Source organism: Mesoplodon bidens, assembly GCF_964165515.1.
Source record: "Mesoplodon bidens genome assembly, chromosome: 7".
Lineage (NCBI taxonomy): Eukaryota > Metazoa > Chordata > Mammalia > Artiodactyla > Ziphiidae > Mesoplodon > Mesoplodon bidens.
This window is the reverse complement of record NC_138164.1, coordinates 52158264-52174616: the sequence shown is the minus strand read 5'-3', so window position 1 is coordinate 52174616 and position 16353 is coordinate 52158264. Positions and strand designations below refer to the sequence as shown.

General features: G+C 39.4%; 1 protein-coding gene across 4 annotated transcripts in view; it reads left to right on the top strand.

Moving 5' to 3' along the window:
* Positions 1-16353, top strand: part of MICAL2 (microtubule associated monooxygenase, calponin and LIM domain containing 2) — a 227673-nt gene that overhangs the window by 169777 nt on the left and 41543 nt on the right. For all 4 annotated transcript variants that reach the window (XM_081239973.1, XM_081239972.1, XM_081239970.1 and 1 more), the window contains one exon: positions 375-1743. In XM_081239973.1, the coding sequence (XP_081096099.1) occupies positions 375-1743 (1369 nt within the window). The remainder of the gene's footprint in view (positions 1-374; positions 1744-16353) is intronic.

Here is a 16353-nt window from a genome sequence, read left to right as displayed (position 1 = left end):
TGAGATCTGGAGAGAGGAATGGAGGGGGCTATAGACTGAGATGTGTGTTCCTCATGTAAATAACTGCTGGGGGGCTTCCCTGGTGGCGCAGTGGTTGAGAGTCTGCCTGCCGATGCAGGGGACACGGGCTTGTGCCCTGGTCCGGGAAGATCCCACATGCCGTGGAGTGGCTGGGCCCGTGAGCCGTGGCTGCTGAGCCTGTGCGTCCGGAGCCTGTGCTCTGCAATGGGAGAGGCCACAACAGTGAGAGGCCCGTGTACAGCAAAATAAATAAATAAATAAATAAATAAATAAATAAATAAATAAATAAATAAATAAAAATAAATGCTGGGAACTTCTAAAAATCACCGCTCTTTTTTGCCCATCCCTTCCAGGTGACAGTTTGCAACCCTCCTTCTCAGGTCTCAAGAGGTCATTTCAGTCCTTCCACCCCAATCTTCCTGAGGCAAGCCAGAACCCAAGGAACACCCAAGGAAATCCCCCTGCATATCCCTCATGGCCAGGTGCTGGAGTGGACAGAATACTGTCTGGTGAGGCCTGGTGGAGACGGCCTCGAAAGCTCGAGGCCACCCGGCCCTGCAGAGGTGGCTTCCGATGGGAGTCAGGAAGCAGAGGCCCCTCCTGTGGGTACCAGAAGCATCCACAGAGGCCCACACCCCATTGGAGGGAAGGACAGGTGCTCACCAGACCAACAGCTGTCTCCCAGGGCTGGAGAGGACCCTGGAGAAGGGAGTACCAGACCCAGGAGGGGAGAGGAGGGTAGGTCAGAGCTGGCAGAGAAGAAGTCGGGCTTAAAGAAGCTGCTTCTCACTCGGGAGCAGAAGACTAGGTTGCTAGATTGGAATGACTCCAACCCTGAGAGCTCGCGCCTGGAAACCAGGGTGCAACTTTCCCAGAAAAGCACCGAGAATGGCCGAGGAGGAGGTGTGCTGAAACCAGTCCGCCCCTTGCTGCTCCCTCGGGCAGTGAGAGAGACCTTACCAGCCCAGAGAGAGGCTCAGGAGAAGATGGGGACCCCAGCTGAACGGACTCCCAGGGAGCAAAGCGTGACCCCGCCCAAGTCCCCGCTGCGGCTCATAGCCAACGCCATCCGGAGGTCCCTGGAGCCGCTCCTCCCCAGTTCCGACAGTGGGAGAAAGGCCTGGGCCAAGCCAGAGTCAAAGACTTTGCCCACCAGCCCACCCCACGCTTGCACTCGCTCATTCAGCCTTCGGAAAAGCAGCTCATTCAGCCTTCGGAAAACCAGCTCCAAAGACTGGGACCAGCCGTCCCCCAAGAGAGACATAGCGAGCAGGGCCTCAGCCTTCTTCTCCCTGGGCCCCCCACCCGCCAGGGCTGCCCAGCCCTCAGCCCCGAGCCCTCCTGACCCTGCCCTCCGCACCCACAGTTTGCCCAACCAGTCATCCAAGACGTTTCCTGCACTCGTGTCCCCACCCTGCAGCAAGATGGAAGATGTCCCCACCCTCCTGGAGAAAGTGAGTTTGCAAGAGACCGTCCCAGATGCTTCCAGGGATCCCAAGAAAAAGACCTCACTCTTTTCCTCCCTCAGACTCAAAGACAAATCTTTTGAGAGTTTCCTCCGAGAATCCAGACCAAGAAAGGACCCGCAAGACCTCTTCAGCAGCCCCAAGGGGAAGGTGCCGTCCATGGGCAATGCCCAGCCCCCAGAGAAGCTGGTGCAGCTGGTCAGTGGCACCTGTCTGGGGCAAGGGGTCCCTCCTCCTTCTCCAGAGAAAGATGCAAGTAAGTGGCTCTTTCCTAACAAAAGTCTACCGTTCATGCTGGGCAATTAGTTATTGGATTAACAAGCAGGCATCTTTCATCTCTTTTTGCTTCTCAAATTAAATTCTGACAAAAGTAGGAAAACTTGAATTTAGAAAATTTGAAAAAAGTCTGAAAAAATTAAATTTGAAATTACGTTCTAGAAAGTTTTGGAAGAGATAAAGAATCAACCATAATTCTGCTACTTTCCCTATCATTGACCATATGAATATTTTTCACTATTATACATAAAATTTTATCTTTTAAATCAACATATCATAGCTATTAAGCCAGTTACCTCATAGTCTACATAAATGTGATATAATGGCCATAGAATATTCTGTCTAGTGTTTATGTTATTATTTAATGAACTATTTTCTTATCGTTTAACATATATATATATGAATATATTTATATTTTGTATATGGTATTGAATGAACATTTTTATGCATATAGCTTTTTCTCTCCTTTGAATTATATTTTTTTAGGATAGGTTCTAAGAAATGGAATTACTAGTTGAAAAGTGTGAGTTTTTTAAGATCCTTAACTGATACTGACAAATTGTTTTTTAAAAGAGAATTGTATGGGTAAAGACTATATAGGTTTTTCCTGTTATTTCTTACAACTGTGTGTTGTAAATTTCAATTAAAACAAGGGGAAGGTACGAGTTTATATTTCACCATTAATGAGAGTACCCTTTTCACCACACTGTTACCTGCATTAAGTATCATATTTTTTCAGTGTTGCTATTTTACTAGTCAAGAAAATGGTGTCTCTTTTAAACTTGTATTTTTTTATTACTAGCTTAAACACATTTATGTATATTTGGCTACCAATGGAACCTAAGGCTTTTTTATATTTAAATCTGATTATAATTTTTCAAGTTATAAAATTAATTAATATATCAACAGATCAGAATAATTCAACAATAAGGAGATATTTTTAAAAAGTAACATAATCTCTCATATCCTTAGAGACAGTGTAAACACTTACATAATTTCTTTTTTGTTGTTGCTATTTGTTTGAGTGCTTTAAACAAAGTGATTCTACCATCCCTATTGTTGAGAACGTTTTCTTTATTTCTTTAAACTTTAAAAAAATTTAACTTTTATTTTGGGACTTCAGTTTTCAAGCAAAAAATTATTTCTCTCTTTTGGTGCTTTAATCAGAAAGCTATACAGATTAACAAGAGACTTTATTTTCAGCCAATTCAGGATAAGCATGGACAGGCTGGTGTATAACTACACCCTTTTTATTACATCATAAAGTTTAATCATGCTGTGCAGTTTTTGATAGATAATATATTCACATGGCTCAAAATAAAAGGGTACAATAGGCACAAAATGAATAGTCCTATCTCCCATCCCTGTCCCTGTCTGTCCCTGAGCCGTCTAGGTCCTATCCCTGATGACAGATACTATTATCAGGTTCTTGGGCATTCTTCCAGACAAAATTTATGAATATATGAGAAAATTTACATATCATATTCTTTCTTTTTTGAACAAATAATAGCATGCTAGCATATTGTACATACTTTTTTGAACTTTTAATTTTATTTTGGAGATCATTCTGTGTTAGTACATAAAGAACTTTCTCCTTCATTTCATAGCTCCATGGTATTCCATTGTGTAGAAGTACCATAATTTATGTAGCCAGTCAGTCCCCTGTGATGGAAAGCTTAAGTATTTCAAAATTTTGTTATTGCAGACAGTGCTACAATAATGAAGAACTTGGGCCATTTGGCATATGTGTGAATTTACCTCTAAGATAAATTCCTAGAAGTGGAAATGCTGGAACAAAGTACATGTGAATTGAGAATTTTGATAGATATTGCCAAAATTGTCCTCCATCAAAGTGGTGCTGGTTCACCCTCCCCAGCAGCAAAGTATGAGAGTGCTATTTCTACACTTGCAGTGCGCTACCCAACTTAAAAAAAAAAAAATCTTTACCAGCCTGATTAGAGATTGAGCATCTTTTCATACATTGAAGAGTCATTTGTATTTCCTTTTCTGTGAACTGTTGTTTCTGTCTTTATCTAATTTTCTGTTGGGTTGTTGGTATTTTTCTTGATAATATGTAGGGACTCTGTAAAAGGGAAACAGCTTTTTTCTTGCAATATAAATTACAAATACTTTTTCCAGCTTCTTGTTTGTGTTTAATTTTGTTTATGGTGATTTTTATATAATAGTTGTGGCAATTTTCCATTTTATGGCTTCTGGGCTTTGTACAATATAATTCAGAAAGAACTTTTTCTAAGTTTATGGACAAAGTTTCTTATTTTTTTACATTTATATGTTTATATCAAGAAATTACCCTAGTATAAAATGTGAGCTATGGATCCAACCTTCTTTTTTTAGATGTCTCTTTGGTTATCCTAAAATAATTTAGTGAATATTCATCTTTTCTTCTCTTATGTGAGATGACATCTTTATCATATATCAGATTCCTGTACTTGGACTGATTTCCACACCATCTATTATATTCTGTTGAGTTGTCTGTTATGTATCAGTTCCACACTGTTTTGATTATTTTCCTTTATATATTTATATATTTTAAAAATTCTGTATTTTACCATCTGGTAGGAAGAGTATTTCATTATTGATCTTCTCTTTCAAAACTTTCCTGGCTCTTCTTGCTTCTTTGATATTCTATATGGACTGAGCATTAGCTTGCCTATGTACCCCAAAAATCCTGTGAGTACTTTTATGGGATTAAGTTTACAAATTAACTCGGTGAGAATTTACAACCTTATGATATGAATTGCCTTTCCATTTGCCCATATCTTTTTTTGTGACCCTCTGGAATATTCTAAACTTTACATCATATAGATCTTGCATATTGATTGTTAAGTTTATTACTAGGTATGTTCGTTTTTGTTGCTGTTATAAATAAGATATTTTCCATTTTATCCTCCGACTGTTGTGTATATGAAGTTTATTGATTTCTGTATAGTAATTTTTTTTTTAAAGAAGATGTTGGGGGTAGGAATTTATTAATTAATTTATTTATTTTTGCTGTGTTGGGTCTTCGTTTCTGTGCGAGGGCTTTCTCTAGTTGTGGCAAGTGGGGGCCACTCTTCATCGCAGCGCGCGGGCCTCTCACTATCGCGGCCTCTCTTGTTGCGGAGCACAGGCTCCAGACGCGCAGGCTCGGTAGTTGTGGCTCACGGGTCTAGTTGCTCCGCGGCATGTGGGATCCTTCCAGCTCAGGGCTCGAACCCGTGTCCCCTGCATTAGCAGGCAGACTCTCAACCACTGCGCCACCAGGGAAGCCCCTGTATAGTAATTTTTGACCCATCCATTTTTACTGAATTCTCTTTGCTTGTAAATGCTTTTCAATGACTTCTCCTAGGTCCTCCCCAAATATACAGTCATAACGTCTACAAATAATGATAATTTTACCTCTTGTTTTTAAGTTGTGTAGCACTAACTTATTTTGTTTCCTAGTTTCTTTGGTTTCCACAATCTCCAGAACAATATTAAGGTAGTGATAATGGTTTCTATATTATATTCTGAACTTTAATGAGAATGCATCTCATTAAATGTTTTCCCATTTAAGCATGGTGCTGGCTTCTGGGTTGACCCAGATATATTTTGAGAAAATAGCCATCTAGTCCTATTTTATTAAAAGTATTTAAAATCATGAATGGATGTTGAATTTTATTAAATGTCAGCACAATTTGAGATGACTGCATGATTTTTGCTCCATAATTTAATTAATAGTATGAATTATGTAATGGATTCACTGATACTGAACCATCCTTGTATTGCTGAAATAAATACCACTCAGTCATGGTGTCTTATTATTTAATATACTTTTCTATTCTGTTTGCTGGTATTTTATTTAAGATTTTTGCATCAAATTCATAGTGAGATTAGCCTTTAGTTTACTTACATCATATTTATATGACTTCTGTATGTGCTGATTAGAATAAGTTGGGGTAAATGTGTTTTCCTGATTTATTTTTCATGGAGGGCTGCATTCATTTATATTCATTAGGAAATGGTGTGACTTCCTTAGCTTGGAACAGAATGGGAGTGCAGAATGGAATTAGGTTAAAGCTGACCAGCTCTGAAAATAGTGCCTGGACCCATTGCATAGAAGAGCTTTGTGTTTCTGAGGTGTTCTTAAGTCAGTATCCTAAGAATGTAAAGGTTTTACCTACCCTATCAGATAAGGTCCATTAGTTTCCTTGTATTTCCCTGCTCTTGCCCAGCCTACCAATCACAAATACACACACACACACACACACACACACAGCTCACTTTACACTTAACTTCCTGCACACTTCCATGCAATGGAGAGAGAAAGCAGTATTGAAATGGAGAGTGAGAAACTTTCAAAATTTATTCAAATGGAAATACCTCAGATTTATGATCACTTGAATAAAGAGCCAGCTGAAATTTATTTTTTCTCATTTTTACAACACACTTTGCCAGGTAAATTATTGGTAAACATAAACTTCTCAGAGTCGTTTACTTGGGGGCATAAACTGGCTTCAAGCACTTACCAGTGACAATTTTATACCAACAATTTTAATGCTAATTATTGCTCCTCTATGTAATTAAACAAAGCACCCTGAGAACCTCTCTTTTAAAATTTTTGTGTAAAATATTTATTGCAGTATAAAATACATACACAAATATTAAGTACAAAACTGATGAATTTTTGCAAAGTGCACATTTGTGTAATCACCTTGGAGATCAAGATATAGAACACTACCAGCATTCAGAAGACTCCCTCATGCTTCTTCCCAAATCTATGTGCCACCCAACAAAAGTGCTTACCATCTGACTTCTGTCATCTTAGATTACTTTTGCAATTTTTTGATTTTATAAATTTGAATCATTCAGTCTTGTGGTAGGCAAAATTCTGAGAGGACCCCATGCTGCCTGCCTCCCATGTTCTTGCCCTGTGTACTCTCGTCCTCTTGAGTATGGTGGAATGTGAATATGGTGGATCTCACTCCCGTGTTTAGGGTATGGGGTTTTGCAAATGTAATTAAGTTCCAAGACAAATGAGTTTGAGTTCATCAAAAGGGAAATGGGTAGGCCTAACGTAATCAGGTGAGCCCTTAACAAGGACTGGGCCCTTCCCGAAGTCAGAAATTCAAAGCATGAGAAAGACATGGTCCTGCTGGCCTCGAAGGAGTAACCTGTCATGCAGTGAGAGAACTTATGAGCAGGAGGCCTGTAGGAGCTACAACCAGCTGACAGCCAGCAAGGAAACGGACCCCGTGTCCTACAACCACTAGGAACTGAATTCTGCCAACAATCTGAATGAGCTGGAAGAGAACCCTTAGCTGCAAATGAGACCCCAACCCAGTGGACACCTTGACTGCAGCTTTGGGAGACACTGAGCAGAGGACCCAGTGGAGCCAGGCCGGCACTTCTGACCTACATGACTATGAGATAATCAGTAGGTGCTATTGTAAGCTGCTATGGTGTTCACTGCTCCCACAACAATAGAAAACTAATACAAGTATGTGCTCTTTTGTGCCTGGCTTCTTTCACTAAATGTTAAGGGGGGTGTATCCATGTCCATATGCGTAGCAGTGGTTTCCTCTTTTCCACCACCTCATTTTATTTGCTTGTATGAATATGACACTCTTTACTGGTGCATTCTGATGCTGGGCACTTAGGTTGTTTTCAGTTGTTTTTATTGTGAAGAATGCTGCTTTCAGCACCCTTATACATAGTGTTTCTGTTGGGTATTGTCAAAGATAAACAAAGCCAGATACTAGTTAAAGTGGTAAGGACAGAGTTTAATTAGTAATTTAATGTTACAGTAGGGAAGAGAGTTCAGTATGAACTGAACTCAGCTTTGATTTTGCCAGAGGTGGCTGGGTGTTTGACAGGGAGAATGAGGGAATAGGGAGAGGGGTGAGTGGGGTCTCAGTAGAGTCAGGGAAGTGAAAAGTTCTATACAGTTGGTTAGTGTAAATGCTGGTTAGGTCAGCTGGGTCTGTTAGCTGGCAGTGATCGAAGTTAGGATTCTATCCTCCCCCAGAAACTGGGAGACTGAGGCCCTATCCTTCCTGATGATTGCATTTGAAAGGACTGGCTCTCTGGTCCTCCTGAGTGGTAGGAGATACGTATACATCTCAAAGGGACAGAAGAAGCATTGACAGTTGTAAGCCCTTTTTAGTAAAGGCTCTAAGAAAGTGTGGTCAGGAGCCTATAGACAGGTGTTGGCTAAAACAAACAGTAAATTCATTTGTCAGTCTTGAGTTTTCTCAGGCAGGTACTTTAAGGGGGACTGGGTCATCCTAGGGATGTGGCCTTGAACTGTTAGAAACTGCCAGTGTTTAAGTCTTTCAGTGTAGGAAGAAGTGGGTGGGCTAAACTACTTGTGTTGAGAGCCTAGTTGCTACGGGCCAAGGTTTAGGTCTAGTCGAGGGTGCTCAGGTGAGCTTGGCTAGAGTATGGGTGAAGAGAGAATCTCTGTCAGTACGTACCTGGGAGTGAATTGCTAGGTCCTGGGGTTAGGCGTGATTGGTTTTCTTTAGTAGGTACTGTCAAATGGTTTTCCAAAGTGGTTGTGCCAATGTATATACCCTCCAGCAGGAACTGAGAACTTCCCTTGACCCACATCCTTGCCAACACTCCATAGTCTCAGTTTTGTTTTGTTTTGTTGATGTCACTATCTTTATGGGCGTGTGGTGGTATCTCATGGATTTAATTGGCATTTACCTGATAATGATGTTGCACTACTGTTCACATGCTTATGTAGATATTTTCTTGTATGATATCTCTATTCAAGCCTTTTGTCCATACTTTCATTATGTAGTCAGACCTTTCCTTATTGGTTTGTAATCTGTGTAGATTCTGGATATAAGTCCTTTGTCAGATATACATATATATAAAATATCTTCTCCCTCTCTTCCGCTCACTCTTTCACTCTCTGAAGGTGTTTTTGATAAACAAAGGCACTTTTTTTTTTTTTTTGCTGTACGCAGGCCTCTCACTGTTGTGGCCTCTCCCATTGCGGAGCACAGGCTCCAGACACGCAGGCTCAGCGGCCATGGCTCACGGGCCCAGCCGCTCCGCGGCATGTGGGATCCTCCTGGACCGGGGCACGAACCCGTGTCCCCTGCATCGGCAGGCGGACTCTCAACCACTGCGCCACCAGGGAAGCCCCAAAGGCACTTATTTTAATAAGGCCAAATTTATCAATATTTTCCCTTATTGTTGTTGATTTTTGCATCCTGTTTATGAGATCTTTCCCTATCCTGAGGTCACAAAGATACTGTTGTGTGTTACCTTCTGGAATTGCACTGTCCAATAGGGTAGCCACTGTTTCACACTTGAGATAGGGCTAGTGTGAGTAAGGAATTGAATTTTTAATTTTATTTATGTTAATGGATTTAAATTTTAAAACTGAAGCTGTATAAAATATTTTTCTATTCAACTCAACTTTTCTCTTTTGATAGGGTTATATTTCACTTTAATTATTGAAAATGTATTGTCTAAACCAAGATGTGCTCATTCCAAGAAGCTCTCATTGTCTGGTTCACAAGATGCCCCTGGCCAGATGCTCAGCATCAAAGACATAAGGGCCGTGAAAGTTCTAACAAGCCAGAACAGGGTTGATGTTCCCCTCCATGGAAAGTAGCACTGGCCTTCAACAGCACAGACATTCCTGATTGGTTAAGCCACAGCTTACTCTTGGGCTGGGAGTCCCTGTGGGGGAAAGTTGTAGATGTTTACAAATTCAAGCCCATGTTTAAAACCATTCAAGGGCTTCCCTGGTGTCACAGTGGTTAAGAATCCACCTGCCAATGCAGGGAACACGGGCTTGAGCCCTGGTCCGGGAAGATCCCACATGCTGTGAAGCAGCTAAGCCCGTGCACCACAACTACTAAGCCTGTGCTCTACAGCCCATGGTCCGTAACAAGAAAAGCCACTGCCATGAGAAGCCCGTGCACCGCAACAAAGAGTAGCCCCCGCTCACTGCAACTAGAGAAAGCCCGCACACAGCAACAAAGACCCAACGCAGCCAAAAATAAATAAATAAATGTTTAAAAAATTTTAAAAACCATTCAAATACTTCCAAAAATTAAAGTTATATCTGAAAACCATTTGTATGGTTCCTTCCATAAATGTCAAAGGTCAGTAACTATTATTTTGGTGCATATAGTGGGCTGTACCAAGTAATATCTCCCCTTGAGCATCCCGGCAAATCATCCCAGATAAACTGGTTATTACTTCAGTCACTTATTTATCACCAGTGATGAGTTTCATTTTGGGAGCACATGTAATTTTTATAAAATTTACCTTGTTTTCCACAAATCTTTTCTACAAATAAAGGAGCTATATATGAAAAAAAAAACCAAGAAACAAGATGTGCTGTAAGTATAAAATATGCACCAGATTCTGAAGACTTAGTTTGAATGAAATAATGTAAAAGATCTCATTAATATTTTTATATTTGATTACACATTGAAATGATAATATTTTTGAAATTTGAGCTAAACATATGATTAAGACTAATTTCATCTGTCTGTTTTTACATTTTTTAATGTGGCTACTAGAAAATTTTAAATGACATACATGGCTCATGTTGGCTTTCTATTGTACAACACTGTTATAGAAGCTTTATTATTTTATCTCTCATAATTAAGTCTATGACCAACGTAGGATAGATTTTTGTAGATTCTGTGAGGTAGGGTGAGTGTTTATTTTTTTTCCACGTTGTTATCCAGTTGATTCAGCAGCATTTATTTAAAAAGCCATCTCTTTCCCCCACTTCATTGCAGTGACACTTTTGTCATTAATGAGGCAAGTTCATTTTTTGGGGGGGGTGGTACGCGGGCCTCTCACTGTTGTGGCCTCTCCCTCTGCGGAGCACAGCCTCCGGACGCGCAGGCTCAGCAGCCATGGCTCACGGGCCCAGCTGCTCCGCGGCATGTGGGATCTTCCCGGACCGGGGCACAAACCCGTGTCCCCTGCATCAGCAGGCAGACTCTCAACCACTGCTCCACCAGGGAAGCCTGAGGCAGGTTCATTTTTGAACTTTCTATTCATTTCCACTGGTTTGTCTGTCCTTGCACCTGAATCACACTGTTTTCATTATGTGGTTTTATAATAAATCTTCATAGTCTGAAGTAAATTCTCCGCTTTGTTCTTCAAGATTGTTTGATATTCTTGGCCTTTTGCATTTCCATATGACTTACAGAATCAACTCATCAATTTCCACAAAAATATTTTCTGGGCATATGACTAGTATTGCATTGACTCCAGAGATAAATTTGGAGAAAATTCACATCTTTATAATAGTAAGTCTTCAAATCCCTGGACATGATACATTCCTAAAGACTTCTTCAATTTCTGTCAGTGTTTTGTAGTTGTAGTGATCTTGCACAATTTTCATTACATATATTCCCTGGTATTCAATTTTTGTATGTGCAGTTATAGATGATACAGTTTTAAATTGATTAGAGACATTTGATAGCTTTAGAATATTGTGTCTTCTGATCTGAGAACACACTATAACCCTCTATTTAGTCAGAGTTCATAAAAATTCTGGTTATAAGTCCTTTATCAGATATGTGTTTACAAATATTTTCTCCCAGCTAGTGGATTGTCTTTTCATTTTCATCATCCAAAGAACAGCAGTTTTTAATTTGATGAAGTCAAATTAATTAATTTTTTTAATAATTTGAATTAGGTTTAAGAAATCTTTCTAAGCGCAAAGTTACTAAGGCTTTCTCCTATGTTTTCTCTCAGAAGTTTTACAGTTTTTAGCTTTTGGGCTTAAGTCTATAATCCAATTCTAATTAATTTCTTATAGTAAACAAATGTTTTTTGCCCATAGATATCCAGTTGTTAAAGCACCACTTGTTAAAAAGTCTCTTCTTCCCCCATTGTGTTACAATGTCATCTTTACAGATAATCAGTTGACTATATACGTGTGGGTTTACCTCTGTACTCTCTACTCTGTTCCATTGATCTGTATGTTTATCCTTATACTCTCTTGATTACTAGAGATTTAGAGTAAGTCTTGCAAACAGGTAGTGGGAGCCCTCAAATTTTGTTCTTAAAAGTTATTGTGGTGGGCTTCCCTGGTGGCGCAGTGGTTGAGAGTCTGCCTGCCGATGCAGGGGACACGGGTTCGTGCCCCGGTCCGGGAAGGGAAGATCCCACATGACGTGGAGCGGCTAGGCGCGTCCAGAGCCTGTGCTCCACAATGGGAGAGGCCACAACAGTGAGAGGCCCACGTACTGCAAAAAAAAAATAAGTTATTTTGGCTATTCTAGGTCTTTTGTGTTTCCATAAAAATTTTAAATTTAGCTAGTCAATTTCTACCAAATAAGCCTGCTGGAATTTTGATTGGGATTGTTTTTAGTCTCTAAATAATTTGGGGAAAATTGATACCTACTGAGTCTTTCAGTCCATAGAGATGGAATATCTCTTAATTTATTTAGGTTTTCTTAGTTTTCAGTGTGTAGTTCCTGCGCATATTTTGTTAAATGTATCCCTTAAGAATTTCACAGTTTGTTGTTGTTACTACTGTAAGTGGAGTGGCTTTCTTAATTTTGATTTTCAGTTGCTCATTGTTAATATGTAGAAACGCAATTGACTTTTTCTGTTGTCCTTGCTAAAATCACTTATTATTCTAGTAGCTTTTTTGTGAGATTTTCTACACAGATAATCATGTTGTCTGAAAATAAAGATGGTTTGACATCCTCCTTTCCAGTTTGTATACCTTTTAATTAATTTTCTTGTACTGCCTGGGACCACCTATACAGTGCTAAATAGAAGTGGTAATAAATAGATCATTATATTTTTAACCCAATATCAGAAGGCTTATCTATTTGCTGTAGATTATTTTTATAGGTACTCTTTTTATTGGTTATAACATTATGTGCTTAGCATGTACAGCATTATATTTTGACTCCTATATACACTACTGTGTGCTCACAACCAAAGTTTTAGTTCCCATCCATCACCATACAGTTGACCCTCTTTACCCATTTTTCCCTCTGGTACCCTCTTCCCTCTGGTAACCATTACTCTGTTCTCTGTATCCACATGTTTGTTTTTATTTGATTTGTTCATTTATTTATTTATTTTTGTATTCCACGTATAAGTGAACTCATATATATTTGTCTTTCTCCATCTCATTTCACTTAGCATAAAATCCTCAAGGTCCATCCATGTTGTCACAAATGGCAAGATGTCATCCTTTTTTATGGCTGAGTAGTATTCTCTCCTATACCACATCTCTATGAACGTAGCATAGTGATGAACGTAGCATAGTGTGTATATCTTTTGAAATTAGTGTTTTGTGCTCTTTGGATAAATACCCAGAAGTGGAATAACTGGATCATATGGTAGATCTATTCTTTTTTTTTTTTTTTTTTTTTGCGGTACGCGGGCCTCTCACTGCTGTGGTTTCTCCTGTTGCGGAGCACAGGCTCCGGACGCGCAGGCTCAACGGCCATGGCTCACGGGCCTAGCCGCTTCGCGGCATGTGGGATCTTCCCAGACCAGGGCACAAACCTGTGTCCCCTGCATCGGCAGGCGGACTCTCAACCACTGCGCCACTAGGGAAGCCCTGGTAGATCTATTCTTAATTTTTTGAGGAAACTTCACACTGTTTTCTACTGTGGCTGCACCAATTTATATTCCTACCAGCAGTATATGAGGGTTCCTTTTGTTAGATATGTAACTACTCAGATTTTCCATTTCTTCTTATGTCAGTTTTATAAGTCGTGTTTTTCAATAAATTTGTCCATTTAATCTAAATTTTCAAATTTATTGTCATAAAATGGTTTATGGTTACTAGCTTCCTTTAGTACTCTGTAGGACTTTTTATCCCCAGTATTGGTAGGTGTGTTTTCTGTCTCGTTTTTCTCAATCATTCTTCGTGGAGGTTATCAATTTTATTCATCTTTTTAAAGAAGAAAATTTTTGCTTTGTTAATTTTCTGTTTTATTTCTGCTTTGTCTTTATTGTCTTTCATAATCTGTTCTTATCTTGAGTATTTTCTTCCTTTTTGGTTTCCTTAGGTTCATTTGGTGATTCTTTTTCTAGTTTCTTGAAGTAGATCTTAGAGCATCAATTCTCAACTTTCCTCTTTTGCATAATGTATACATTTAAAGCTCTAAATTCCCCTCTAATCATCACTTTAGCTGCATTCTAGTCATTTTGTTATACCATATTTTTTATCATAAGTTAATTTAAATTTATTTTTATTTCTTCTTTGATCTGTAGGTTGTTAGAAAGTATTGCTTAAGTTCTAATCATTTTGAAGTGTTCTACTTATATATATATATATATATATATATATATTTTTTTTTTTTTTTTGCGGTATGTGGGCCTCTCACTGCTGCGGCCTCTCCCGTTGCGGAGCACAGGCTCTGGACGCGCAGGCTCAGTGGCCATGGCTCATGGGCCCAGCCGCTCCGCGGCATGTGGGATCTTCCCGGACCGGGGCACGAACCCATGTCCCCTGCATCGGCAGGCGGACTCTCAACCACTGCGCCACCAGGGAAGCCCCTACTTATATTTTTTATTAATTGATTTCTAGCTTAACCTCACTGTTGTCAGAAGACATACTATGTATGACTTCAGTCCTTTGAAATTTGTTGATACTTGCTTTATAGCTTGGCATATTATCAATTTAGTGAATGTTCCATGTGCTCTGAAAAAAATTTATATTCTCTAGTTATTGGGGATGTTGTTTCATATCAGTCAATTAGGTCAAATGTATTAGTAGTGTTTGCTCAAATCTTCTATATCCTTACAGGTTGTCACCTGTACTTCTGACCAACTGGTTATAAGTAGAGGTTCCCCCAGTTCCTTCCTTGGGTTCAATAATTTGCTAGTCTGGTGTAGAACTCAGGGAAACACTTACTTACACTTATTAGTTTATTATAATGGATATGATAAAGGATACAGATGAATAGCCTGATGAAGAAATACATAGGGTGAAGTCTGGAAGGGTCCCAAGCACAGGAGCTTCTGTCCCCATGGAGCTGGGGTGCAACACCCTCCCAGCACATGGATGTGTTCACCAATCTGGGAGCTCTCTAAACCCTGTACTTCAGGGATTTTTATGGAGGCTTCATCACATAGGTATGATCGATTATTAACTCATTTTCCAGCCCCTCTCCCCTCTTCAGAGGATGGAGGGGTAGGGATGATAGTTCCAAGCTTCTAATCATGGCTTGGTCTTTCTAGTGACCAGTCCCCATCCACAAACCCACCAAGAGCCACCTCATTAGAACAAAAGATACTCCTATCACCTAGGAAATTCCAAGGGTTTTAGGACCTTTTGTCAGGAATTGGGGTCAAAGATCAAATATTAGCAGGAGCCAGGGGCAGAGACCAATACAGAAAGCCCCTGATTTACACTGGTTCAATTTGCAATTTTTTGACTTTATGGTAATGCAAAAGCAATATGCATTCATTAGAAACCATACTTCACATTTTGAATTTTGATCTTTTCCCAGGCAAGCAATATGTGGTACCATACTCTCCAGAGAGCCACAGCTCGCAGTGAGCCAGGAGACCTGGCTGGTAAATAACCAATACACTTACAGCCTGTACTCTGTACTCAAACAACAATTCTGTTTTTCACTTTCAGTGTAGTGTTCAATAATCTATCAATACATGAGCTAGTCTTCCCTTTGTTATAAATTAGGCTTTGTTTTAGATGATTTTTTCCAACTGTAGGCAATGTAAGTGTTCTGAGCACATTTAGGCATGCTAGGCTAAGTTACAACATTTAGTAAGTTAGGTGTATTAAATGAGTTTTCAACTTACAATATTTTCAACTTAGGATGGGTTTATCGGGATGTAACCCCATTGTAAGCTGAGGAAGGTCTGTAGGTATATTTCTTATTATTTCACACTATCTTACATTAAACAGTCAATTGTCTTTTAAAGAAATTAAGAACCACAAAGAAAAATTATTTTATATTTACCATTTCTGAACCTCTTCATTCCGTCTTGTATATTCCTTCTGCTACAGAACTTTTTAAAACATTTTTATATCCATGTCAGCTAACAACAAATTATCCTAACTTCTTTCTCCTAAAAAAAAAACAATAAAACAAAAAAACCAAAAACCTTTATTTTTGCTTCATTTTTTTTTAAAAAAACAAGGCAGGTAAGGAGAATTTTTAAAAATATTTATTTATTTATTATTTTATTTATTTATTTTGTCTGTGCCGGGTCTTAGTTGCTGCACATGGGATCTTCATTGAGGCATGCAGATTTCTTAGTTGTGGCCTTCAAACTCTTAGCTGCGGTGTGCATGAGGGATCTAGTTCCCCAACCAGGGATCAAACCTGGGTCCCCTGCATTGGGAGTGTGGAGTCTTACCCACTGGACCACCAGGGAAGCCCCTTTTGCTTCATTTTGAATGGGTCATTTCACTGGACATAGAATCGTAAGTTGACAGATTTTTTTGTTCTTTCAGCATTTTAATGATGTTCTGTTGTCTCTTGGCATATTTAGGTTCTGACAAGATGTCCATGGAAATTCTTATCTTTGTTTCTCTGTATGAAATGTATCATTTTTCTCTGTCTGCTTTTAAGATTTTATCTGTATCTCTGGTTTTTGGCAATTTCATTATCATGAG